At 35.9% G+C, this 26,227-nt stretch overlaps 1 protein-coding gene across 3 annotated transcripts in view; it reads left to right on the top strand.

The window, feature by feature from the left end:
• TDRD3 (tudor domain containing 3) overlaps positions 1 to 26,227 on the top strand; it is a 120,779-nt gene that overhangs the window by 53,863 nt on the left and 40,689 nt on the right. For all 3 annotated transcript variants that reach the window (XM_074815565.1, XM_074815568.1, XM_074815567.1), the window contains 7 exons: positions 8,287 to 8,447; positions 10,594 to 10,735; positions 16,387 to 16,458; positions 16,976 to 17,125; positions 17,816 to 17,956; positions 21,542 to 21,698; positions 22,062 to 22,187. In XM_074815565.1, the coding sequence (XP_074671666.1) occupies positions 8,287 to 8,447; positions 10,594 to 10,735; positions 16,387 to 16,458; positions 16,976 to 17,125; positions 17,816 to 17,956; positions 21,542 to 21,698; positions 22,062 to 22,187 (949 nt within the window). The remainder of the gene's footprint in view (positions 1 to 8,286; positions 8,448 to 10,593; positions 10,736 to 16,386; positions 16,459 to 16,975; positions 17,126 to 17,815; positions 17,957 to 21,541; positions 21,699 to 22,061; positions 22,188 to 26,227) is intronic.

Below are 26,227 nucleotides of genomic sequence, written 5' to 3'. Positions count from 1 at the left end.
AACTAGAGAAGGTGCAATTGTGCCATTTGTTTCCACGAAATACAAAACCTCTGCACAAAACAAGGCATGTGTGCTTGAAAACTGTGGTGGTTGGTGCTGTGAAATACCCGTGAGGTAATAGCTACCCTTTCATGGAAAAAACTTTCTGTACCTGTACACACACAAATATATCTATATTTTGTAAAACTGAACGTCTCAGATAATGAAAAGTTGGAAAAGGTGAGAAAAATCTAGTTCTAGTTTAATTTTCAAGGATCCCTATTAAAATTTGCTGCTCTCCCTTCAAGTGCATGTTCTGCTTTGTGTTACTGTGTGCCCTTTTGAGGATTCTCATTTTTGTTACTGGCAGTACAAAACAGTATATATGTAAGATCCGAAACTAGAAAAAAGGAACTCATACTGAATGGAGCTTGGTAAATTGCTGCATGGGATTGCCTTACAGTTGGTGGAGATGGAGGGCTGGATAATAAAATTGAATGTTGCCGACATCCAGTCAAATTCAAACTTTCTCTTTGAAAGTTTGTTTGATTCAAGGTATTTCTGTTTCCCAGATTGTCAGATAGTTGACAGAGATCAGTGCTTACAGATTCCTTCCATTTTTAATGTTTAAAGAGTGAAAATACAGGGAAAAAGGGTATTTTTTTCTCTTAGGTAATGACTCCTGAGAACAGCACCAGAAATTTCAAGAAGCTGGAGGAAATGGGCAGGACAGAGGCAAAATATGGCCCCTCATGGTCTTTGTTAAAGACAGATGTTGGACTTACACACTTCTATCAGTTTTCTTAAGGAGACAGGATTTTTTACATGTGAACTTCTAGTAAAATTTAGTTTGGTCTTACTTTAATCAACTGTCTTTATTTGGATCATAAATCTTAGAAAATTATTCTAAAAAAACCCCAAACCAAAGCAAATACCTGCAAACCATTTGCTGGAGGGTGATGATACTCCAGGTTTTGAAAAGAAGTAATGACTGCACAGTAGTAGTCTGTGTTTGACTCCTATTTATAGTTTTTTAGCCCTGACTGTTAGATAGTGTAATGGATTTTTGCTTTCTCAACTGTAGTGTTTCCTTTTTTTGAGTAATATAAAGCAAATATGACTACTTAATAAATGCTGCTATTTAGCTTGCAATGTATACAAATATTACATGTTACAGAACTACGTGTTTATAACGGAGAGTATTTACTTTATGCAAGTAAAGGATATGGTTGAGACAGGAGACACTTCTTAATACAGTCTCTCGGTAGAAAGTAGTAATTTGTGGTTCAGAAATGCTTCAGGAAACAATAGAAATTATGTGCTGCTGTTGTTCCTCTCATCCAAGACTAGGATTGTTATTATTTATCTGTATCTTGAGAACATATGATACATTTCCATCTTCCATGGAAAATAACTTTGTTTTGTAGTATTAGTGTAATAGGCAAATATTTGTATAAAGGATGGCATAGAGTCCTAGTGTGAAACAAAATGGGTGTTTGACCATTATAGGTGGTTATCAAGTTCAGTCATTAATAGACAGAAATGTTTTATTCACTCATTTATATCTGTTTTGTGTGGATTTAAAAAAATCATTATTACCACCATTAACCACAAGATGGCCACATTTGCACAGGATTTGAGAAAGTGGAACCATCCCATTTCTAGATGACTATATACTATAAATATACATTAAGTATTTTTAATTTAATAAAAATTCAAAGACTATAAAGTTATAAAGTATAATTTAGTAATGATGTTATGTGTAAGGCACAACTGATTTTCTTTTAGTATTTATGTTCCATTACAATGGAAACACTCATTCCAGATGAAGCATTCAAAGAGGATTTAATTTCTGAGCTCACAAAGATGCTTTCTGAGTACCGACAGATTGGTGGTAAGCAGTTAAAACGTAAATTACCAGTGATTCTAATTCCTGTTTAAGGTTACTCATATGCTTCCCAATTTCTGTCTCATTATTTTAATACAACTGACTGCTTTGTTGCCTTTTAGTGTCTCTTTGATTGTAAATTTTGGTTTTCTGCAGGCTTTTTAATTTTTTTTTTTTTCAAGAGGGATGATCAGATTTGCTGTTCCAATTACAACTGATCTGCATTTTAAAAAAAACCCTTCAGTCTTGAGGTGCTTGTCTTTATCTTCCAGTGAGAGTGATTGCTACATCCTATCTTCTGATGTAACTGCATTTGAAACTGCGTGTGTCAAGAATTATCCTACATATTTTTAGGTTTTTTTTTTTCCAGTTGAGATGATTGACAACGCTATTTGTGCGGTTATCCTGACAGATCAAACATAGTCTTTTTAGAAATAGCTGTTTGGCAGCCTTAGGTAAGCTGTGGGCCTTGAGCTCTTCACCTTGATCAGTGTTTTGATTGTGTTCTTAGCTCCTAATGCCTACTTCAGGAGATCTTAAAAAGGCATGATTACTTCCATATTTTTCAGAAAAAGTATATGTTAGATATAGCAAGCTAGATCTTTGTGAGAGGCTGACTAGTTTTTTGTTTCAGGCCAGTTTCAGTGTGTCAAAGCAACACCTCTAGGAAGACAACGCAATAACAGCCTTGAAAAGAGTAGAATACAGTCTAGTTGCTGTACTGCAAAACTTGATGAAAATTATTAGCCAGCTATTGGTCATTGTTTGAAATTTTATCTCTGTAACTTAGGGATCTGAAGAGATTGATTTGTTAGAAATTATCCTCTACCTTGATCATGTTGGCAAGTATGCTTCTAGACATTTTGTCATCCTAGTTGACCTGGTGCATCTCCTTTCATTGTAAGGATGTCAGTTTGTGAGCAGTAATGTCTTAATTGTCAGTCATTGAGTCAGGTGTAGGCACTGTTTGAAGAACACTGATACAAAATAGTCTTTCAGGATTTGCTGGAAAGGCTATTGATTAGTTGTAGATAATTTCTAACTGTTGATCATTTAGTCCCCTCCAGTCAGTGTGTATTCAGAATTTTTTTTTTTTTTTGACCATCATAGAATCATATCATAGAATGGTTTGGGTTGGAAAGGACCTTCAAGATCATCTAGTTCCAATCTCCCTGCCATGGGCAGGGACACCTTCCACTAGAGCAGGTTGCTCAAAGCCCCATCCAGCCTGACCTTGAACACTTTCAGGGAGGGGGCATCCACAACGTCTTGGGACAACCTATTACAACCTGTTCCAGTGTCTCACCACCCTCACAGTAAAAAATTTCTTCCTTATATCTAACCTAAATCTACCCTCTTTCAGTTTAAAACTGTCACCCATTGTTCTATCGCTACACTCCCTGATAGAATCCCTCCCCATCTTTCCTGTAGGCCCCCTTTAAGTACTGGAAGGCCACTATAAGGTTTCCCTGGAGCCTTCCTTTTTCTAGGCTGAACAACCCCAGCTCTCTCAGCCTGTCCTCACAGGGGAGGTGCTTCAGCCCCCTGATCATCTTCATGACCCTCCTCTGGACCCACTAAAGCTTATATGTCCTCTTATGTTGGGGGACACAGAGCTGAACACAGTACTCCAGGTGGGTCTCACTAGAGCAGAGTAGAGGGGGAGAATCACCTCCCTCCACCTGCTGGCCACACTTCTCTTGGCGCAGTCCAGGATATGGTTGGCTTTCTGGGCAGCGAATGCACAAGTCCTTCTCCGCAGGGCTCCTCTCTTGGCCCTCTCTCTTCGCTTCCCTCTTCACCCAGCCTGTATTTGTTCTTGGGATTTCCCTGACCCATGTGCAGGACCTTGCTCTTGGCCTTGTTGAACTTCATGAGTTTTGCATGGGCCCACATCTTAAGCTTGTCAAGGTCCCTCTGAATGGCATCCTTTCCCTCCAGTGTGTTGACCACACCACACAGCTTGGTGTCATTGACAGACTTGCTGAGGGTGCACTCAATCCCACTGTCCGTTTTGCCAACGAAGGTGCCAAACAGTGACAGTCCCAACACCAACCCCTAAGGAACATCACTCATCACTGCTCTCCACTTGGCCATGGAGCTGTTGACCGCAACTGTTTGAGTGTGACCATCCATCCTTATACACTGAGTGGTCCATCCATCAAATCCATGTCTCTCTTTAGAGACAAGGATGTCATGCAGGACAGTGTCAGAAGCTTTGCACAAGTCCAGGTAGATGACATCAGTTGGTATTCCCTTATCCACCAGCACTGTAACCCTGTCGCAGAAGGCCACCAAATTTGTCAGGCATGATTTGCCCTTAGTGAAGCCATGTTGGCTGTCACCAATCACCTCCTTATTTCCCATGTGCCCTAGCATAGTTTCCAGGAGGATCCGCTCCATGATCTTGCCGGGCACAGAGGTGAGACTGACTGGCCTGTAGTTCCCCGGGTCTTCCTTTTTTTTCTTTTTAAAATAAGGGTTATGTTTCCCCTTTTCCAGTCAGTGGGAACTTCACTGGACTGCCAAATATGATGGACAGTGGCTTAGCCACTTCAACCACCAGTTCCCTCAGGACCTGCAGATGCATCTCATCACCTCCCATGGACTTGTGCACCTTCAGGTTCCTTAGATGGTCTCAAACCTGATCTTCTCATACAGTGGGCTGTTCTTCATTCTCCCAGTCCCTGCCTTTGTCTTCTGCGACTTGGGCGGTGTGACTGGAGCCATTGGTGAAGACTGAGGCAAAAAAGTTGTTGAGTACTCAGCCTTCTCCATGTCCTGGGTAATAAGGTCTCCCCTTTCCTTCCATAGAGAACCCACATTTTCCCGGGTCTTCCTTTTATCACCGGTGTACCTGTAAAAGCTTTTCTTTCTGCTCTTGATGTCCCTGGCCTGATTTAACTCTATCAGGCCTTCAGCTTTCCTAATTTGATCCCTGGCTACTCAGACAGTTTCTCTGTATTCCTCCCAGGCTACCTGTCCTTGCTTCCACCCTCTGTAGGCTTCCTTTAGCTTGTCCAGGAGCTCCTTGTTCATCCATGCAGGCCTCCTGGTGTTCTTACCTGACTACTTCTTCATCAGGATGCATCGCTCCTGAGCTTGGAGGAGGTGATCCTTGAATATTAACCAGCTTTCTGACATGGTATAAGTACTAATTAGATATGCTTCTTTGTATTGAAGAAGCTTAGAAGCTAACTACACATAAGTGAGTGATGTTTTAATTAATTTAAACTATGTCCAGAAAGATCAGAGTATATTCTAGGATATGGTAGTGTGGCTATTTACTTTGGTTTTGCATTTGTTTTTTTTCTTTCCAAGAGTCATGTGTGTTCTTGAATTAGCACTAATAGGTTTTGTGGATGAAGAGGCGGGAGTGGTATGTGGTATGTCTCAGTGACTTTCTTTTAAACTTCCATTTACATTCAATCCTTTATGCCTCTTTCTGATGTACCAAATTTGAGATTCTAACTTTCCCAGTAATTCTCCCATACATTAATGTAAAATCTGCAGTATGAATATTATAATGGCATTATACAGTCTAAGATATTATATTTTTCACCTTGAAAAAATAGACAGCGCATTAATTATGGGATTAATGATGGATAAAGCTAGTCGTCTTTCCTCAACTCATTTAGCCCATATTCTGTACTCTTAACTTACTTGCATCCCTTGGACTCTAATCGCTGAAAGCTGTTTATACTACTACAGCACTTAAAATGAAATTTATTTTTCTACTTGTTTCTCCTTTATTTTTTTTTTCAATCTGAAATGCTTTTTATAGCATTCCAGCCTTAACATGTTCCGTTGCTCGTCCAGTTTGTAAATACTTGTGGAGAGAGCAAGCTACAGCTATAGTATTTGGAACTTAAAAATGAAGGCATTAGCTAAAGAATAATATTGGATTGTATACAAGAAAACAGTCACAGGATCACAGTGGTTGAGGTTTGTACAGAAATTGTCTATATATCCAACATTAATGTATGAAGTATTCAAAGTGTTAGTATGGGAACTGAAAGCTGCATTTTTATAATGGAAAGGAACTCGCAGCCTTAATACTTAGGACATAACCTTACTACTTAGGACACTTGATAATTTGCTAGAATTTTTTTCCTGTCTTGGTCCTCACAATGACACTTTAAAATAGTCCACACAAGGACTACCAGCATAGGTCTTCTGGATTCACCTGGAATCCAGTGATGGTTGTCCTTGTTCTGCAGGAAAACTGACTTTCTTCTCTCCTGTCACCATGTGCTCATTATGTGATGAGAAGGGAAATGAGCTGAACTGGGACTGGGAAATGTGGATGCTCCAAGGTCATGATTAAGTCCACACAAATAGTTGTGGTGTTATTTTGGTGTATATTTGAGAAAACTACATACTTCCATTTCTCTTTTGCACCTGTTTTCTGAAGTTACATGTAATTTTCTTTGTTGAAGTAGACGCTATTGTCCAAGCTCAACAAATACGCAGCTCTGCTTTATTGTAGTGTATGCTTGACACTGTAGACACAAAACCCTGAACATATTGGCATGTATATTCATAGTTAGCTTACCTTGATTTCTTTGCACTGCAGAGTTCTTAGGGAATCTGCCAAAACATTGTTCAAAACCAAAAACAAGTACCTAGAATTTGCTCAACATTTGTGAAAGAAAATTGCCATCATAGTAAAGCTGCTAGTCCTCTGAGTGACAAACCTAGCTGTGGTTAACTAGAAGAGCTTCTCAGTTGCCTAGTGTTTCTTCACCGTTACTTTGAAAACATTGTATAATGTTAAAAACTGTTAATGTTAATTTATGACAAGTGTAGACTTTTGTTTGAGCAACCCATGAGTGTGGCACTGTGGTTCATTCACTAGTATAGAAAGAATCATTCTGTACAAAAAATCTGGAAGAGTTGGGGTTTTTTTTGTGTGGCTTCTTTACTGTAGTTAACTGATAGAGGAGGGGAACTTGTTTTCATACTATGCATTATCCAGTTTTGCTTCTGTTGAAATAAAGAGGAAAAAAATTCCATTTGTATGAGAAACAGAATTAGTCTTTTAATTGTTATTAAAAGAAATAAGTTTCAGTCAGCATCTGCAAAAAATGCTCTTCTTATTTATGCTTTTTTCTTCAAACATTCAGTATTGAAGAAAAAAAGAAAGCTTCAGGTTTCAGTAGACTCCAAACAAACAACTTCTTCAGCTTTTGAGAAATCCTCCTTCCCAAGTACTGTATTTCTGTGGTTGGATTTGAAGTCATAAACAGTGCAGGTGCCTTCAAATTTTAGATTTATTTGAAACTGTCAAGAAAAGGAAAATGACATAGAAATTTTAGTTAATATTACTGGCTATTGTCTCAAGATCACAAAACCATTTAAGAAGTGAACTCTGTAGGGTGCCGCTTTTGCTTATTTTAGTGACTGTTTTCCTCCTCTTAGTATAATTTCATGCTTTGTTGGTATTCCAAAGTGTTTTCCTTTCTCTTTTATTCTCATCCTAAATAAAGTTTCTGTTTCCTCATCCTCTAATTTATCTAGTGTCACTCCTTCTATTCTTATATTTATTCATTTCTCTTTTCTTTGTATATATACTTATTATGTGGTTATGTGATTTCATTTTGTGTTCTGGGCTACCTAGTCTGTTGCTTAAAGGGAAGAAGCTGATGAAATGTGCACTTTTTAATCTTTTCTGCTGTCTCTTTCATCTTTTCTGCTGTCTCTTAGTCTCTTAGGTGCTAGAGATAGTTGAGCAGCAACAGATTATTCTGAGAAATAAAAAGGGATCAGAATGACAGTGCACTCAGCTATAACTGAAATGTGGTGAAGTGGTTTGGTTGGTTGGTTTTGGAGTTTTGTGGTTTTTGGTTTTGTTTTTTTTTAGTAACATAAGCCATGGTGTTTATATGCTTCGTTTTTAGGTAACCAGCAGATAACGATGTCCCTTGATGATGTTACGTTCTGATTGCACCTCTGTTTGAAGAAGCTGTGTTTCTAGTTGGTGTTTACAAAGCAGTTGTATTTGAAATGTACTCTTAATACAACCAGATAGTCTTCAAAGCTGTTTTTTTCTTTCTTTAGACACTTTGTCAATGAGACCCTCTGGTACAGCATGTGAAATCTTATCTGGACTCCATAGTATGTTGGAAGTGACAATATTTATGTTTCTGTTTGTTTGTTTGCCCTCCCAACTCTTTTCATTCACTTCTTTTCCATAATTGGTATCACAGAGATGTATGAAGCATCACAGCTGTTTCTCTGAAAAAGCCATTTTTACCATGCTTTAGAACATACAGTACATGAGTGATAGAAATTGAACATGACCGCCTGATCAAATTACATTTTCCTTTGCCTGGAGGCATCTGTTAGTGTGTCTAGATATTACAGGGTGTTTGCTTAATGGTGTTAACAGTTTTGTCTTTTCTGTTTTGCATATGTAGCTGGAAGGGCCATGTGTTCTGCAAATACAGAAAATACGCAATGTTGCTGCACCAAAGGATAATGAAGAATCTCAGGCTGCTCCCAGAATGTTACGTTTACAGATGACTGATGGACACACAAGCTGCACAGCTATAGAATACAGTAGCATGTCAAAAATAAGGTGAACAACTTTCTTTTCAAAGTTTTGATTTAATACTTAAATGTTCTTAAAGTAATGGAAGTGTCCTTAGTAATATATAGAAAAATTACTTGACAAAACAGACTTCCTGTTTGACTTTTGTGTATAAAGGAGGACCTTAAATTCAGCATGCAACGGTGTATATCAGTGTAATTTACAGTACTGCTTTGCTGAAGTACATGATGGAAGAAATCGGATTTCTATAGCCATCTGCTGAGTCAGAGTTGACAGGGCATCATGCAGCAATTTGGGTGTGTGCAAGCTTGAGCCAAATTCCCAATTTTTTGTAGTAGTAGATCTTTTGCCTGACTTTGGTAGCAGGAATGTCACAGGCCTGACACACCTAATTTAATGTAACTACTGCTGCTTTACCATGGGCAAGGCTTTAACTTGGATTGAATTAGTAAATATTTTCTCAGTTAAAAATGAAGGGAAAGAGGGATAATTACTGTTGAACGTGGGGATTTTTTATGTGTTTGGTTATGAAGATGCTGAAAATTATCTCTAGTGTTTAGTCTCTGGAGTCATGGTGTGCTTTGCTCTTCACTCTAATTCAGATGCCTTTGGTTTAAAAAAGAACCTTCTTCCTCTCTCTGCTAGCTGCAACAGTTAGATATAGATATGTACTTCATTTTTGAATGTCATCTTTTACTGTTAAATTGCTCCTTCTGAGCAGGAGCCAGCTTGCAGTTTAGAGTGGTGCTGTCTAAAAAGTAGAACACTTAATGGTATTTTAATTTTAGCTTGAGCCAGCAGAACTTCGAATAGTATATTCCAATGTGAATATAAAGAGACCAGAAAAGGAAGGCAAACAGGCTCCTCTGTAAGTAGATTCTAGATCATGAAATACTTAAAGAACAATACCCAGCAGAAGACATAATTTGAAAGCTTTTAGATAAAATCTCAAAAATGTCAGGGAATACATCACACTAGTCATGATGTGAGCTCTTCTTTTCAAGTAACACTGTATGAAAATTTAATTTGTTGTCTGTGGTTGTTTCAGGTTCGAAGTTGGTCCATTAACCTGGAATAATATGTTGTTTAAGTACATAGTGTTTCTTTAGATAAATGAATAAAACCCATGGTTTTCTTCTAAATAAGTTCTTCATGACTAGGGTTTCCATTTATCCCTCTGCCCCCTTCGCATAATTTTCATTTTTTGCCGTATTTCTTTCTTGTCTGTTTTTTATGATTTCATTGTCTTTGCTTTTATCAGTACAATACTAAAAATTCTTTAATATTGCTAAGGTTAATGCCACTAGTGTTGAAATTGGCTGACTCCACTGTGAATGTTCTTCACCATGTGGTATGGTCCTGTGATTGCAATGATAGCTTCAGCATATTTTAAAATGGTTATTGTCTCTCAGTTGAAAGCTTATAACTGACTGTGTCCTGTTTCTCACAAGACAAATCAGTTTACAGCTTGTGCTGCTTGTCATATACTTCAATTAAGGGTTGGAGATGGGTGATTCTTTTATGCATCTGCTGTTGGTTTTCATAGGGTAGATTGACATGAGAAGAAGATAAGTTACCTCCTTGTGGGAGTTGACCACAGAGAGCAACCGTATGTTTTTAAATGATAGAGTGGTGAGAGAAGCAGCACTACAAGATGCATGGTTTTTACATTTATTCTGGTAAAGTCCTGGTTGTTAGTAATGTATAGAAAGCTTCTTTACTAACAGCTTTTTTTTTTTCCTCCTCAGTTAAGTGTCTAAACCAAATGAGATTATTAATCATCTGGAGATCCTCTATTTATTAACTATAAATACATCCTAGGACGAGGACCTTATTCTTAGATAACTGACTTTGAGATCGCTTTTGTTAGTCTAAGCAAATCACATACTTAGTTTGGTATTGTTAAACTGGATTTTAACCAAACAGACAATTTGCAAGCATTCATCTCTGTTAGAATCTAATTTGCAATATGGCATTTTTGTGTACTGAATGGGAAGTGTTCCAATAAAGCTGTTGAGAAGTACTGCGGATACTGAAGGAATTATTACAGAGGTTTTTGATGCTAATTTTTTATTATGAAATATGACACTGTTGGAAGTATAAGAGTATATGTTTTTGGTGGCAGAATATTAATAAATGAATTTGAAATATTTGGCTTTGTTTTTACTTCTAGCTTGAACACTCCACCTGGAACAAAAATAAAGCTTTCAGGCACTGTTGAAGTGAGAAATGGATTCTTGCTGTTGGATGACAGTAACACAGCAGTTCTTGGAGGTGAAGTGGAGCATCTTATAGAAAAGTGGGAATTACAAAGGGTGAGGTAACACCAGTGGAAATGCTTGTCTTACAGGATTCATACTACATTTAATTACAGCAAGCTTAATGTGTTGACTTGAACTTTCAATGATAAGCTTTCAGAACTTTACTGTCTCAATATTTTTAGGGATGCAGCCAAATATATGTAAATAGTTCTTGTATATGGTGTTTCAAATGAACAAATTATAAATGATCTTTCCATGAGAACTCATTACTTCTGTAGTCTGCAGGGATTGAAAACATTAATCAAATGTATTAAATTTATTTTAGTGCAGTCATGGGTAGTTGCTTTCCTAACCAGTGTTTGGTACCAAAATATTATTGAATTATGCCTTTTACTGTTACCATTTGCAGACTGTATATTTTTAAGGCAAAAACTATAGTAAGTGTATGGAAAGCATTGAAATTGGTAACCTTAAGAGTGAATTCTGTATTACAGATTTCATCAGTGCTTTAGGTAAATTTGTGATTAGAAAGACCAATTGGAGGTTTTAAAATCTTTCAACAAGCCATAAATAGTTGTAAGCCCCTTTAATCTGTTTTGGCCTGGTTCCTGTCCCAATAGAACAAAAGTTGCTGTAGGAAGACTTTTTCATACATTTCTTCACAAATGAGTGGAAGTTCTTAGGGCACGAAGTTGTGACCCTGCTACCATTAATTCCAAATACTTGCCAGATCAACTATCACTACTACTACCACAATCATCTCTGTTTTTACGTCCATGTCTCTGAAACAGAGTAACTGCTTACGAACATGACAGTCATTTCTATGTAAAATACTTCTTGTGTTATTGCTGATGCTAAGTTTGGTACAGTTGTGTTTGTTATGGCTAGCCTTCTTCGGTGTTTGCAGTTTATAGATTTGAGCAAACTGGGACAAAATTTATTTGAACGTTTGAGTTACACAGTGTTCTTCCAGTAGCTCTCTTTGGCATCCTTTTTGTACTTTTGTAGTTGAAAATAATTTTTCAAAAACATTCCTGATTTTAAATGAAGCTGCCTGTTTGATTAAAAAGAAGGTTCTGGGGTCAACAGCAGATACATCCCATTTTATCAGTTTTATTAATATTTAGTATGAAGTCTTGTGAGTTCTCTTTCCAGTTAAAAAACATACAAGTTTTAAGATTGATTGGGATGGAGGAGAGACACTGACCTTAACACATTCTTAAGAATGCCATCGAATTCATAAGAGAAGGGTCAATAGTATTGGTTAGCTTTCTTGGTGGTATTTTGAACAGTCTGTTTTCATGTTTCTTCTATCTGGACTTCAACAAATAAATGTTGCTTTATAAACACTAAATTGTTTTTGAAGTCAGTGTCAAGAAATAGAACAGTTTCTGTTTACAAGACAGCAAACCATTTAATAGCCACTGATGTGCTGCTGACTACAACAAATTCAGCACTTGTTGTTAGCCAGTTCTGTTGGCTTTATGAGATATGTTTAAAAGAGAGGTAATTAAGTTTTCAGTAATTTACTCTGTTAAGGTAATAATAGAAAGTTAACTATTGCCTGTTGCTATCCCCTCAATTCTCTGGCTTCATTTTGCAGTTTGCTAGAGTATCATTTTCTTTTTCTTGTTGACCATCTCACAGCACATGATTAGGTTCCCAGCATGAATGTGGCCATGTCAGAAAAGCTGTGGGTGACAAGAAATCAGTTTGGACAGGTGAACCATGACCGCTGGAAATCATAGTTCCAGTTCTATATCTGGACTGACAGCTAGACAGATAGGACTCAGACAAGTCTACAGAAGCCAGATGCTACTTCGATAGCAGTTTCTTCATGAACTCAATCTTTCTGTCCTGTTTGGAAGGCTTTGCAGAAGAGAATGGTTGACAAATAAACAAGATTGTCAATTCCTAGGTATTTGAGCGAGGACGTTACCACTCCTTGTCTAATCTTGCTGCTGAAGCTTAAATGAAATGCTGAACTGTGTTTACATAAAAAGACAGAAAACTTGTATTTGTGTGACTATTTCAAATTATTTGGTTTGAAGCCAGTTGTTTTTTTTTCTTTCCACTACAATGTCTGAGAAGTCTTAATTTGGCTTCTTATGTAGATGATGAAACAAGTTTATTTTCTATTTATTAAAAAAGTTGGTGCTATTAAGTCAAATTATATTACGAAACTTTATTTCTGAATTCGTTTGTCCTATCTTAAATTATTGTCCTTTGACCTACCAGTCAGCTTCTAGTTGCGTAGTTGCATTACCATTTTGTTCCATTCAGAATGATGTTTGAAATTGCTTTCGGGAGAAATCAAGTTTCAGTAATGAAAGACTCTTACTACAAATATTGTGTATGTGGAATGAATGCAGTATCACATTCCATGAGGAGTAAATGTAGTATTCCTTGTAGCATTCGATTTTATCATAAGGTAGTTCTTGCCTAGAAGTTTCAGATTTTTTTTGGTCACTGTTTAAGTGACAGTAAATAAATAAGGAAGGAGTAAATGAGAATGTTACTGTGTGATCCTTTTTCTAGACTACTTGGAAATATAATGTGTTATGGACTTCTTCAGATGAGAATACAGTTCCAAATAATTACTGCTTCATAGTGTTCCTCGGTGGCAACTGGTGTTTCAGTCAGTGGGGATCAGTATTAGTGAGATATTGCTGGTAGCCCTCTTATGAAGAAAGAGTACTTTGTATTGCTATTAATCAAAATATCAGATGATATGTAAGTAAAGGCTCAAGCAAATTTCGCTGAGGTGATTGGTGAGACTGGTAGGCCCTTATATTTTTAAAACATAGAATCTGTCACATTATGGATTATCTGAAAGTAAAGTTCTCTAGTGTGCCTAACGATTTTTCTATTTTGGTGAAGATGGGGCTAAATATTGAGGTCACCAATGGGAAAAGGGAATAGTTTTATGTATACTTCAAAACTCGTATTAGAAAGACGTGTGAGGGTATAATATATAATATCTAGCAGTTCAGTCTCATATTGTAAACCTTGTTTCTTAAGAGCTTCCCTAGGAAATATTTTTTTAATGTCACAATCCAAATACAGCAGAAAAAGGTAGAAGAAGCATACTAAACGTATTTATAACAAAGTTTATTATAAATGATATTTACTGCTGTGCTGCAAGCAAATTTAAGTTAAAAAATACTGTTCTTGTTGCGTGTTTGCTTTTTATTCAGTGCAAAGTGAAATTTAATTTCCAAAGCAGTTGCTCTCACCTCTCAATGCTACCTGAGAAGAAAGTGTGAAGGCTGTTATTTACCGTTAGGCAGAGGTCTTTTATTCTGGATAACAATTTTATGCAATACATTGTTAGATTCAAAATCTGTGTAGCTAAATGTTAGTAAATATGCAGTCAATTCCTCAGTGCTTTTTTGCTGTTTGCCAAATTACATGTTTGAGCAGTAGTTTGGAAGAGTCTTTTTCTTGTTTGTGTTTCCTTGATTCTGATTTGGGAAAGGAAGAAAAAAAAAGTGTGACCTTAAACTTAAGCATGTTCTTCCTGATTATAAGACATGAGGAATTAACTATGACCAAATGCTTGAATCCTTAAGCTATCCCATAAATATTTTTATTACAGTTTAATTCAGTTCATTCCAGAACTGGCTACATTTCTCTAGATAGAAAAAAAAAAAAAAAAAAAAAAGTGTAGGATTTATTGGACCTAGAGTGCCTACCCTGGGGAAGCAAAGCAGCTTGGCCATGAAATCACTGTTGTACTGTGCTGCTTCAGTTAATAGATATGGGAAGGTATGAGCGTGCTACAATGATCAGCACTTGGTTAGCTTGTAATTCTAAGGCAGCACTTCAAGTGAACAGGTTGAAGCTACAACAGAAAAATTTTATGATTTTTGCACTTCTAAGTGCTTCGTTTTGAATAATTTATTGAATACTTTTTCAGTGTTTTTTGCTCCAAGGCATGAGGAAAAGGTTTTTGTTTTCTTTTTTTTCATCCTTGAAAGGAATTAATAACCATAAAAGATTTAGAAAATGGTCTTTGGTTCCTGAATAAAAGTAGTTAACTTGAAAAGAGCAGACCAAAAGTTTGGATTTAGGTATTAGTTAGCCAAATTAATCTACTTATTTTAAGACATTCTCTGATAGTATAATGACTTAAAGCATATTTACATTTATACTACAGTTTTCACATGATGGAATTAAATCAATTTTAGATCAGGGTAATACGTATATAGGTAAATGTCATATGCAGCCTTAAGTAATTAAAACTTTCTGTGCCAATGGGGAGTAGTAAATGATGTAGGTAATCATGCATGACTGTTCCAGTGGGAAAAAAGGGACAATAAGAAATGAAGATAATAAAACATATGCATTATAGGAAATGCAATTTTGAAGCATTTAAACAGCATTAAGGACCTGTTCTTCTTTTTCTACTTCTGAAACCAAATATTTTTGTGTAATATAATTAACACATAACTAAATGTTGATTCTAGTGAATTTGATTCTCTTGCAGGTTTCTGCTGTTGTCACAATTTGTAAAGAAGGAGAAAAAGCATATCAACTATGAACAGATATTTTAATGCAATGGTTTACAAATTCATCTTTTTGCTGTTGTTGAGAACTAGTAATTTGTATTATTTGGGAATACTTTGTTTTCCAGCCTAGGTCGCTGATTGCCTGATTGTGGCTAAGAGTTTAGAGCACTTCAATAGATACTGCATAATCAGTAATTGTTGTGCTTATTGTTATGGTCTTTGCAATCCAAAGATCTTCTGATCAGTTTAGTATGTGTACTGTACTTATCATAAGGCCATAGGGGAAATTTCCTAGTGGCACAGTATTTTGTTTCCAACAGTAGCAAAAAGAGATGTTTTTTAGGGAGAGCACACAGCCGGAGCTCTTAAACAGCCTTGGCATCCAGAATTGCTGTATTATGTTTTACCAGGGGATACAATCCTAACTAGTCCTTTCAGTATTTGCTTATGCATGGGTTCATGAATTTCGCAGAATGGTTGAGGTTGGACCTCTGGAGGTCATCTGGTCCAGCCCCCCTGCTCAAGCAGGACCACCTAGAGGCAGTTGCCCGGAACCATGTTCAGACAGCTTTTGAATATTTCCAAGGATGGATAGTCCTCAACCTCCCTGGGCAACCTATGACTCTCATGGTAAAAGAAGTATTTCCTGGTGTTCAGAGGGAACCTCCTGTGTTTCAGTTTGTGCCCATTGCTTCTGGTTCTGTCAGTGGGCACCACTGAAAAGAGCCTGGCTCCATCTTCTTCACAGTCTCCCTTCAGATGTTTGTATACATTGATAAGATCCCCTGAACCTTACCTTCTCTAGGCTGAGTTCTGATCCCTTTTGAAACATGCTGAAACTATGCCGTTACAACCTCTAGTGGCAGTAAGTTCACCAGGCGCTATGTAAAGAAACATCTGCTGCCTATTTGTGTGCTGCTTTGTTATGTTAGTGTAGATTCTGGTATATAACTGAATTTTCTGCATATGCTGTATGTGTTGCCTTCATGATTTTGCAAATTTTCATAATTCTTGTCATCATCCTGCCTCTCATCCAACCTTCTCCTTAAGTTGTGCCCCACGATTTTGAGTATATAATTATTTTTTATGCTTAAAATGTTCATCTTGCTAATTTCATATACTTTCTGAAATAGAGACATTTATTATATAATCTTTTTTGTTTGCTATTTATTAATCAACAAATTTATTTTACAGAGTTTAGCAAAACACAATAGGAGTAACATTGGAACGGAAGGTGGCCCTCCCCCTTTTGTACCTTTTGGGCAGGTATAGTGTACTTCTTGTTGTCATTTTATAGAAAAAAAAACCCTGTATCATGGTATCTACAGGACCTGGTTCCAGTTAGATAAAGGCTATGAAAACACATTAGATCAGGATGACTTGGATCTAAAAAATGTGCCTGTTTTAAAAAAATTTTGTTGATCCTGTCACTTTGTTGTGCCAATTTAACATTTTTCCTCTCAATTTTAACTTTGAAATTTTATTTAATATGCGGAGCCTTTGATTCCTCCAGTCCTAGTCGCTTCTTTAAATGCCAGAGGTGTTTACAAGAATCGTACTAGCTACATCATGAACTAACCTTAAAATGTAGAAGTCATTGGATTTGGCCTTTCTAGTGGACCAGAGGAGTGTGGTTTCAGCAAAGTCATCTAAATGTCCTAGGTGTACATTTTTATGGTCATATTCTTTATGTAAGTTGTGCTACTCTAAGGGAATAAGACTTTATTTTTTTCAAGTGAGACTAGACAGAAAAGTTAATTAAAACTTTCTTTTGTATTTTCAGAAATGTGCCTCTCATGTGCAAGTGGATAGCAGAGAGCTTGATCGCAGAAAGACTCTGCAAATGACAAATACTGTAAAAACTGTTGTGGACAATGATGAATTTGAAAAGCAGAGAACAGCTGCTATCGCAGAAGTAGCAAAAAGCAAGGAGGTTAGAATGCATGTGTTGAGTCATTTTACTTACTGTGATTGATCTTGTTAAGTATTTCTCTCTTAAATGACAAATGCTTTCTGATATTTGCTTGATTGTAATTCTACTCATGTATCTTTAAAAAGATAAATCAAAAATAGAGTGTCCTTTTGGATTGATGGGTATGTTCTTATTTCAGTAGAGCTAATAAATGTATCATAGTATTTTACTGTAGATATGATTTTGATTTGATACTACTATTAGAAAAAGTGGTTTTTACAATTTAGCTAATGAGATTTAAGTAATAAATATAGGTTTTTGGTTTTCATCTGCTTTTTTGAGTTCTCAAAAAGCCCACAATTTCCTGCATTCAGTCTGAAAGAATAGCTAGGAAGGTCACTTCTAATGTGTCAGGTTTTTATGTCCTCCCTTGGTTTTCCTTTTAGTTTATTTTTCAAATTTGTTTGGTAAGTCATAAAAACTAGAATTATATACCCTTTTTACAGCCTCATTTGGGCATAGAGGGAAAAAATACCTACCCTAAAAAATTTTGTGTGTGTGTAAATTAGTGCTTTTTTTTGTTGATTCAAAGCACAATCATAAAAAATACATCTGCATCAAATTTACTTCACTCTTTCTACTAGCTAAATATTAAGGCTTATTCTCATAAGTTCTGTTGACTGAAATGTTATTTTTTGTGCTTATCTAAAGACCAAGACCTTTGGAGGAGGTGGTGGCAGTAGTAGAAGTAATCTCAGTGTGAGTGCTGGAGGGAATCGAAACAGGGAACTGTTTCAGAAAGAGAAGATAACAAAACCTGAGGGAAAGAATGAAGGTGTCTACCGAGAACTGGTAAGGTGGAAGACTTAAGCAGAACCTTAAATGTGTATTATTAAAAACCAAAAGCCAAATGTAACAAAATTAAAACCAAATGACTCTGAGGAATAAGGACTTCCCCTTCAATTTATTTTGAAGTCTGTTTAGAATACTTAGGGTGCTTTTGTACCTTACTGAGATAGTTATGAATTTCAACATGATTTTTGTAGGGAAAAAAAAAAATCAACGTTGTTTTATCCAGTATAATTTAAAACCAAGTCCTCACAAAAGAAAAGTGTATGTTACAGTATATTCTCATTTTCTTGTTTAAATAAGCTTAAAAGTTTTTCATGTTAACATTTATTAATTCATTTTAGGCAGGAAGACTTTAATCCTTCAATTTCAACACATAAAATAATATTTTAATGCAGCTTTTCTTCTAAATTAATTTAACATTTATTTTAAGAATCTGTTCTAAACCATTTCTTTGACGATGTGAAAACTAAGTGGTACTCTGTTGTTTAACAAAGTAGAAATGCTTTTGTTGTGACGTGGGAATGTCACACTTATGTGGTCACAAGTAATGTTTCCTTTCGAGTAAGGTGGATTACCATTGGAGAATCTGAACTGTTCCCCTTAATCCAAAACATCACCTTCCAATGTATTTCATAACTTTATAGTTACTGAGAAGTGTTCTTCGGGATCACTGCATTGAATTAAGTGGGTATAAGATAAGCAGTCATTGAAGTTTTGTTTTGATTACTTCAGCAATCTAAAAGTTAACGATAGAGGAAGTATTTGTTATCAAGAAAACTCCAGAGAGGAATTGCCAAGTATGCAATAACAATTAATGATTCTGAATTGAGTGATGAAAGACTGAAAAAGGCATCACAACAATGTAGTAACTTAGTAAACCAGTATTAAAATATCGATTGTTGATATCACTTACTTATTGTTGAAGATTTTCCACCTTTTTACCAAAGGTTTAACAATGAGAAGAAAAGACATTTAGGAACAGTAATTGCCTGTTATAATTTTGTTTGTGTAGTGTGTGTTGTCATCTCGCAGCAAGGAGAGCCTCCAGCAGTGCTGCCTTCAGCACTGTGCTCAGAAATGTCAACACAGAATTGTAGAAATACAGGTTGAAAGGACCTCAAGAGGTCATTTAGTCACCCCTCTGCCGATTGTAGCACCAGTGGTACACCTTGTCATTCTTGACAGCTGTCTTGACCTAAATAGGCTTAAACAGACAGACAAAAACCGCAACCAGAAAAAAAACCCCAGAAAATTTAAATTCGATAATTGTTTGAAGTATTGTGTTTTCTGTTTTTTCTGTGAACTGCAAGAAATTTATCTTGCACTGCACTGTAAAATGGCAGTACTTCCAACTTAACAAAACTTAGTATTATGTCATTTAACTTATTTAGGTGCTGTTTAGAGGAAGCAAATATGAACCCACTAAGCCTGTATAGAAAGTCTTTTTTGGTTATAAGTAATGATTTTTAGATCTCAAAGCAATGGATAACAATTTTTTTTGTCTTTTTAGAATTGTGATACCAAGGTTTGATAGATCACGTATATTATCGGTTTGTGTGTATATTTAGAAATGGTTAAGTGTTTTTAATCCATCTGGTGTGTTACCTTCTGAGAAACCTGAAGCACTGTATCTTTACCTACAAAACAAGAAACTAAGAAGGACTTTTTCCTGTTTATTCGTAGACAGACAGTAGATTGCAGAGGTCAATCATCCTCCTCTTTTAATAGTCCTTGTAGGATATATCCTACAATCTTCTTCATCTTTCCAGTTTTGTACAGGAGAAGCAAGATTTGTGCTGTGTACATGAATTGAAGGAAGAGGTTTTGACACCCAGTGATACTTCAGATACTACCTCCTTTCTCAAACAGTCTTTGTGTCTGGGAAATTGCCATTCCCTTGGGTCTCAAATTATGACTGATCCAAGATTATTTTTTTTATCCATAGCTGAGAGTACAGGTACTGTATATATGAGTCTTCATTTTCTACTGGTTTTTGAATGTAGCTGTTGTGCACAGAATTTCCACCATTGAAAGGAGGTGATGCAGCAGTAATGGCTAGAAGTGCTTTTCTCATCCAAACCAGCTACCTACCTACGAAGGGGAGAAGAGTGAAGCAGATTTGCTGAGGAAGTACATCTCTCTGTTGGACGCTTGTTGCCGTGCAGAAGAATCTAAGGGAATGGTCCACAGGAAGAACTATTACATTCTGTCATGAAAATAAGACACTATTTAGGCAACTTGAAGTCAAACTCAAGTGGGATGGTGATTCCCTGTAGACACTGAGATCATGTTTCTGCCCCATTGGTCTTCAAAGACCTTTTAAATTGCTGTTCCTTTACTTAGTCTTTGGACAGTTAAATTAAGAGTATTGTTGAATTTGGAAATGAAGAAGGCCACATGAAAGCTGAGCATGTCAGAGTTGTAGCCAAAAAAATCCTTTTTGTCCTTTGAGACCTGCTCATAGCTGTTGTCCCAGAGCACAGTCTGTAGCTGGAATTGAGACAAAAAGTGGATGTATTGAAACATCAGGAGAAAAGAGGGTTGGAGAAATTGCATCATAAGACCGTGAAAACTGGGGGAGAGGAAGGGTTAAATGTCATTTGTCATACAACTCTCCTACAGTTGTAATTTAAATCATCCTAGCAATAAAAATTTGTGTTCTTCTAAGCAATGGGAGAAAGAAGGGGTTGTGTATCTTTAGATGTTAGATTCCGCTGGGTTTGGATGTTTTTTTGGAGGGTCACAATATGGCTATTTTGGAACCTGTAGGCAAAATGTTATGTTCATGGGACTCCATTTAAGAATGTATTTGGTTACAGCTGTTGCAGTAGATGGATAACTGGCACCGTTTTGGTTGGGTACGGGATGAGGAAGGACAGAGGGCCTAGTCCCATTTCATGTTTAGTGCATGTAGGTCTGTCAGCACTGGAACAGGCAGTTCTCACTTAAGTCCTTTAAAGCACAGTGCAGATGAAAGGTTATTTTCTGTAATTAATGCTCTGTGACTCCTGCTTTGCCTTTTTGTCATCACGCTCTATACAGTTTAGCATAAGAAAGCCTGTATTTCTGCAGAAGTAAATTGTTTGTATTTCTTTGCTTTCTTCTACAGAACCTTTAGTGATTCAATTTTCTACATGTTTTAAGAAGTATATAGCTGGGTTTTGTATTTTCTGTAAAAGTTATGAAAAGGTTCAAACACGAACAAAGGGCTAGTTTTTGTACCAGTATTACTTTGAGAGATTCTTTTTAGTTTTCATCTCAGAGAAAGTTTATTACACTCTGTCATACTATTCCAGTGTACAGCAAAGGAAGAGGTACACTAGGGGGATTTGTGCTTGAAACCACATCATATTAGGACTGAAAACTAATGAACTAAAAATCATCATCATGATAATATTAAAAAAATCCTCTACTAAGTGATTGTTTGGACCTAAGAGATCATATGTGAAGATTTTATATAAAACTGAAATATGTGAAACATACTGTTTAAATTTAAAATTTATGAAAAATTAAAGTAAAACCTGTGTTTTTATAGAGTCTCTGTTATATCTAATGATTACTTCTGTGTGTACCCTATTATTTCAGGTTGATGAAAAGGCTCTAAAGCACATAACAGAGATGGGTTTCAGCAAAGAAGCAGCAAGACAGGCACTTATGGATAACAGTAACAGCCTAGAGGCGGCATTAAATTTTCTTCTGAACAGCAGTAAACAGAAACCCATTCAGGGACCACCACCTAGAGGTAAAACTTTCAAAGAAATACTTTAAAACAGTGTTTATGAGTAAAGGAGTTTGTGTATGGTGGATTACTAATGTAGTTCCAGAAGGGTGTATCTGCATGGTTTTTTTTCTGCAAGTTAGAATGCATTGCAAACCTGAAAGCAAATACGTAGAAAAGGCCTCTGTGTATTGTATTCCTGTCAAAATTTTTGAATTTGAAGTCACACATTTGAATATCCTTAAATGGAAAATACCTGTATCTGTTTTGTCCACAACAGAATTTTTTAAAGGTAGAAAATACAAACATTTTATAAATAAAATTTAAAAATGTGTACACTTTTTTCTTATTTATTTCCCACTCACAAATAACTTCTGATGCTTGCAGGTAAAGGCAAGGGCCGAGGCCGAATAAGACCTGAAGATGAAGAAGAGCTAGGAAACGCTAGACCGTCTGCACCAAGCACACTCTTTGATTTCTTGGAATCCAAAATGGGTACTCTAACAGTAGAGGGTAAGTTATTGAAGTTCATGTATCTGGAACCAATATTGGACAGTGTTGGTGGAATTCTTTTTCCAAAGTTTTTCATCTAAAGGGTGAATCCTAGAACTTCCTCCACAATCAGACATCAAAAAACCAAGGAGTGCTAGAGAGCTATTCCTCACCTTTGAAGAAAGGACCAATAAATGGCACTATGGTTGTTTCTGTTTCTGTCTTGATTATAGAAGAGCATAGAGTGTTTGTTTCAGGCTTAGATGTCTAAAAGTCAGTAATTTTGAAATAAGGTGACATAAATCCCAGTTTGTTAATGTAATTTGATAAGGTAGGATTTTAGAAAGAGGGAAGACAAATAATCCCTCAGATTTAATGCAAAAGAGCTGGGGTTTTTCTTTAATGTCCTTTTAGTTACTTCTCTTTCTTAAGAAGCCATACGAAAATACAGTCTATGCACTAGGATGCCTGTTTAGGTCTAAATCATTTAGTACTTTGGAAACTTTAAGAGACAGATGCATTAAAACTAAAAAGAGCAAACTTCATACATCCTGAGGTCTCTAGAGGCTGGTGTAACATTAAAGTAAAACTGGTGGTATGCTGAGCAATAAATGGAGATATTTTTTTTTCTTTTGGGTATGGTCTTGGATGTGTTTCAGTGGTCGACATGAAATGAAAATATCTGATGGGAAATAATGGATTCCCATTTCCATTATTTAACATGAAGGTTTTGTGATGGAGTTGTAATTTTTTTCCTCCCTATAAAATGACACTTTTCATAAAGGGTGAAAAAAAAAGTCATACTAGTTTATATGAACTGTTTTGATACTTAGGAGTTTTTGAAGGAATGACTGCATTTAAGGAATAACTGCATTTATATGTAATTATTTTTCTTAAGTTCCAAAATAGTCTTTGCCAACTGTTAATAATGGACTCTTGCTTTGTGTATTTTCACTGGATTTGGGATTTAAAAATAAATAAATAAATAAAGCAATATGGAAAAAGTGGAAAACAAGCTTGTAGTAAACAAAAGTGAACAGGTTGCTCTGTTGGGAAAGGTACGAATTGCTGTAATGTCAGTAGGCACCTGCATCAGAAATACAAGTAGAACATTCCCATTGCTCTGGTTAGTTGAGTGAGAGATCTTTTGTTGAATGTATTATTTTTGTTTGTAGCTTATATATATACATAAAAATGTGTAAATATTTGTCTTTTTTTTTTTTCTATGACAGTGAATTTAAGGTTAGTTGTGTTTGAGAGTCATTATTGAATTAAAAATGAAAACATGAAGCCATTGTAGACTCTGTCAGTACATCAAAACCCCAGTTTTCTGTGAGAATTATTAGGACTCTCTGCTTTCCATTAAATGCATGGCATATGTTTTTTAGGAGTTATTTTTGTTAAGTCTTCAGAGCTTTGAAGCTGCACATTTACATTTGCTACTTGCATAAGCAGTGTAGCATTTTGCATTAATGTGTTTGAATATTTTTTGCAGCCTGTGGCAACTAAAGGTCAGTATATTCAGGTGGAAGGAAACACAGCAGTCAAGCAATTTAGTTCTGAATAATGAATACTAAAAATCAGTACAGAGGATGCCTGTATCCAAAAAAGAGGAAAGAGGAGCGAAGAAAAAGGACATAGTTTTGTCATAGAAAACTTTCCTCAACAGATGGGGTCAGGAGTTAGTGAACCTACTAGCAAACCCAGGGAGGGGTCTCTTACTGCTACTGATAGAATTAGATGCAGTATAAGCCATTTTAGAGTTCACTAAACGTTTCTATGACATGCTAAGGTTGAAGTATGAACAGAAAGGCATTTGCTTATAAATGTGATTGCTTACAGTTCTTCTGATAGCAAATACTATATTGTTGCTGTATCTATGTTGCAACAGTCTTTCTTGGCCTGCAAAATAAGTGATTTTAAATAGCTAAATATTGGTTTATATTTTAGTTGGGTATAGGTGTTACTAAAACAGTTTGTAGAAAGTGAACAAAAAAGTTAATAGAGTTCCTTTTCTTATGTATGTTGTTTATAGTTTGTTTATGGTGAGTTGCCACAAGTTTATGGCTTCCTTTGTGAAATGCAACTAGTTGTAGATCGAACATTTATATCATGAGTCTTCATTCTATTTGTCAGAAATTTAAAATACTTAAAGAAAATACCCTTTCAGATACATAAGTATTCTGCATTAGCTGATACAATTTTTTAAATTGTTCGGGTAATGAATATAATCATGTTTTTGAAAGTATGTAGGGAATTATGCTTGAGATACATCTTTTGGCAACTCATTTTGCTTACCAAAGATGAGTTAGATTTTTACAGTGAACATAAATTAAAACAATGGTAGCATTTTTCTCTCAGATTACGAACACTGATTTTCCTTTGGATAAGTTTTGTGCTTATATTGAGAGATTAGAGAAGGCTTTCGTGTGTGACTGAAAGACGTTTAAGGGAAAAATAATAGAAATAATCCCTGTGGGATTTATGCCTTTCTTATTGTCAGTAATTTTATAGTAAGTAATAGTAGTTTACCAAGAATTGTGAAATGAGTGAATTGCTTCTTTTAAAATTTGTATTACTGATTGATAGTTTTTGCTTAAGGGAATTTCTATGATCCTTTTGGTTTAGTACATGTATGTAGCCAACATACTGTAGTGTAATAAAGCATAGTGTTATGTGAGTAAAAAAATGGTTATGTTAGCTTATATACTTCAGTTTATAATCTTCAATATTGTGTTTTAAAGATAAATATGCTTTGCTTTTATGTATTTTTCCCACTTAAAAATATTCTGTAAATGTTACAAAAAGTAAAACATAATTCTATGAAAACTTTATGAAGGCATTGTACTCCTTCAGCTGCAAAAAGTTCTGGCATATTTTCTAACATGACACACAGGGTTTTTGGTTTTGTGTATTTTAACACTGAGTTGGGGTTTTTAACATTGCCTGAATGATCAGTATGCAGTGTGGGATACTACTCCTGAGTCATGCTTTTCTGAAAAAAACCCCAACTTGTTAGCATTTTTGAAGAGTTCAGAAAGTGAAAGTGTTCTGATTACTTTTTGATTTTTCTTTTTAATATTTCTGCCTTTTTTCCTTCTGAAAAAATAATAATACATATTCATGTACTTTCCATTATTTGGAAGTCAATGGGCTTTAAAGTGGTTGCTCAGTTTCATTATGTTTTTTTTTTTTATTTTCCTTACTGAATATGTGTCTAGCCATAGGATTGTGTCTCTGCTTTTATGCCAGGTTTTATTTTTATCTTGCAGAGTCTACTTCACATGGATTTTTCAAGAAATACATAGGCATGTGCTGAATTGCAGGCTTTTTGTCTCTTTAAAACTGTTTTTTTTTCTTTGCCAAGTTTGAGAGAACCTGTGTAGTCTGATGAATTCAAACACATCTGAAAAATCATTTATTGGAAGTGTTACTTTTCTGCCATTTTTATGCCTCTCATATCTCTCAATAATTTTATTTAAATTCTTAATTATTAGTTATCTTAAGTTTCATGCAAACTGAGTTGATAGGAATGTTAAGAGTGTTTGCAGAGTGATAGTGAATCTGCAGTGATTATACTTAGCACTGTGAACTCATTGAAGTCTACATCCAAGTATTTGCAGAAAATGGGATATTTATTACTAGCACCTTCTTCATTTCATTCCATACTGTCAATTGTTAGCATAGAATCATAGAATTGTTTAGTTTGGAAAAGACCTTTAATATCATCAACCTTAACATAGCACTGCCAAGTCCCCCACTAAACCATGTCCCTAAGCACCACATCTACACGTCTTTTAAATACCTCTAGGGATGGTGACTCCACCACTTCCTCGGGCAGCCTGTTCCAATGCTTGAGAGCCCTTCCAAGTGAAGAAATTTTTCCTAATACCTAACCTGCACCTCCCGTGGTGCAACTTGGGGCCATTTCTTCTCATCCTATCATTTGTTACTTGGGAGAAGAGACTGACACCCACCTTGCTACAACCTCCTTTCAGGTAGTTGTAGAGGGCGATGAGGTCTCCCCTCAGCCTCCTCTTCTCCAGACTAAACAACCCCAG

The sequence above is a fragment of the Strix aluco genome, chromosome 2 (assembly GCF_031877795.1).
Source record: "Strix aluco isolate bStrAlu1 chromosome 2, bStrAlu1.hap1, whole genome shotgun sequence".
Classification (NCBI taxonomy): Eukaryota; Metazoa; Chordata; class Aves; order Strigiformes; family Strigidae; genus Strix; species Strix aluco.
Note: the sequence above shows the minus strand (reverse complement) of the source record. Positions and strands in the feature narration are given on the sequence as shown.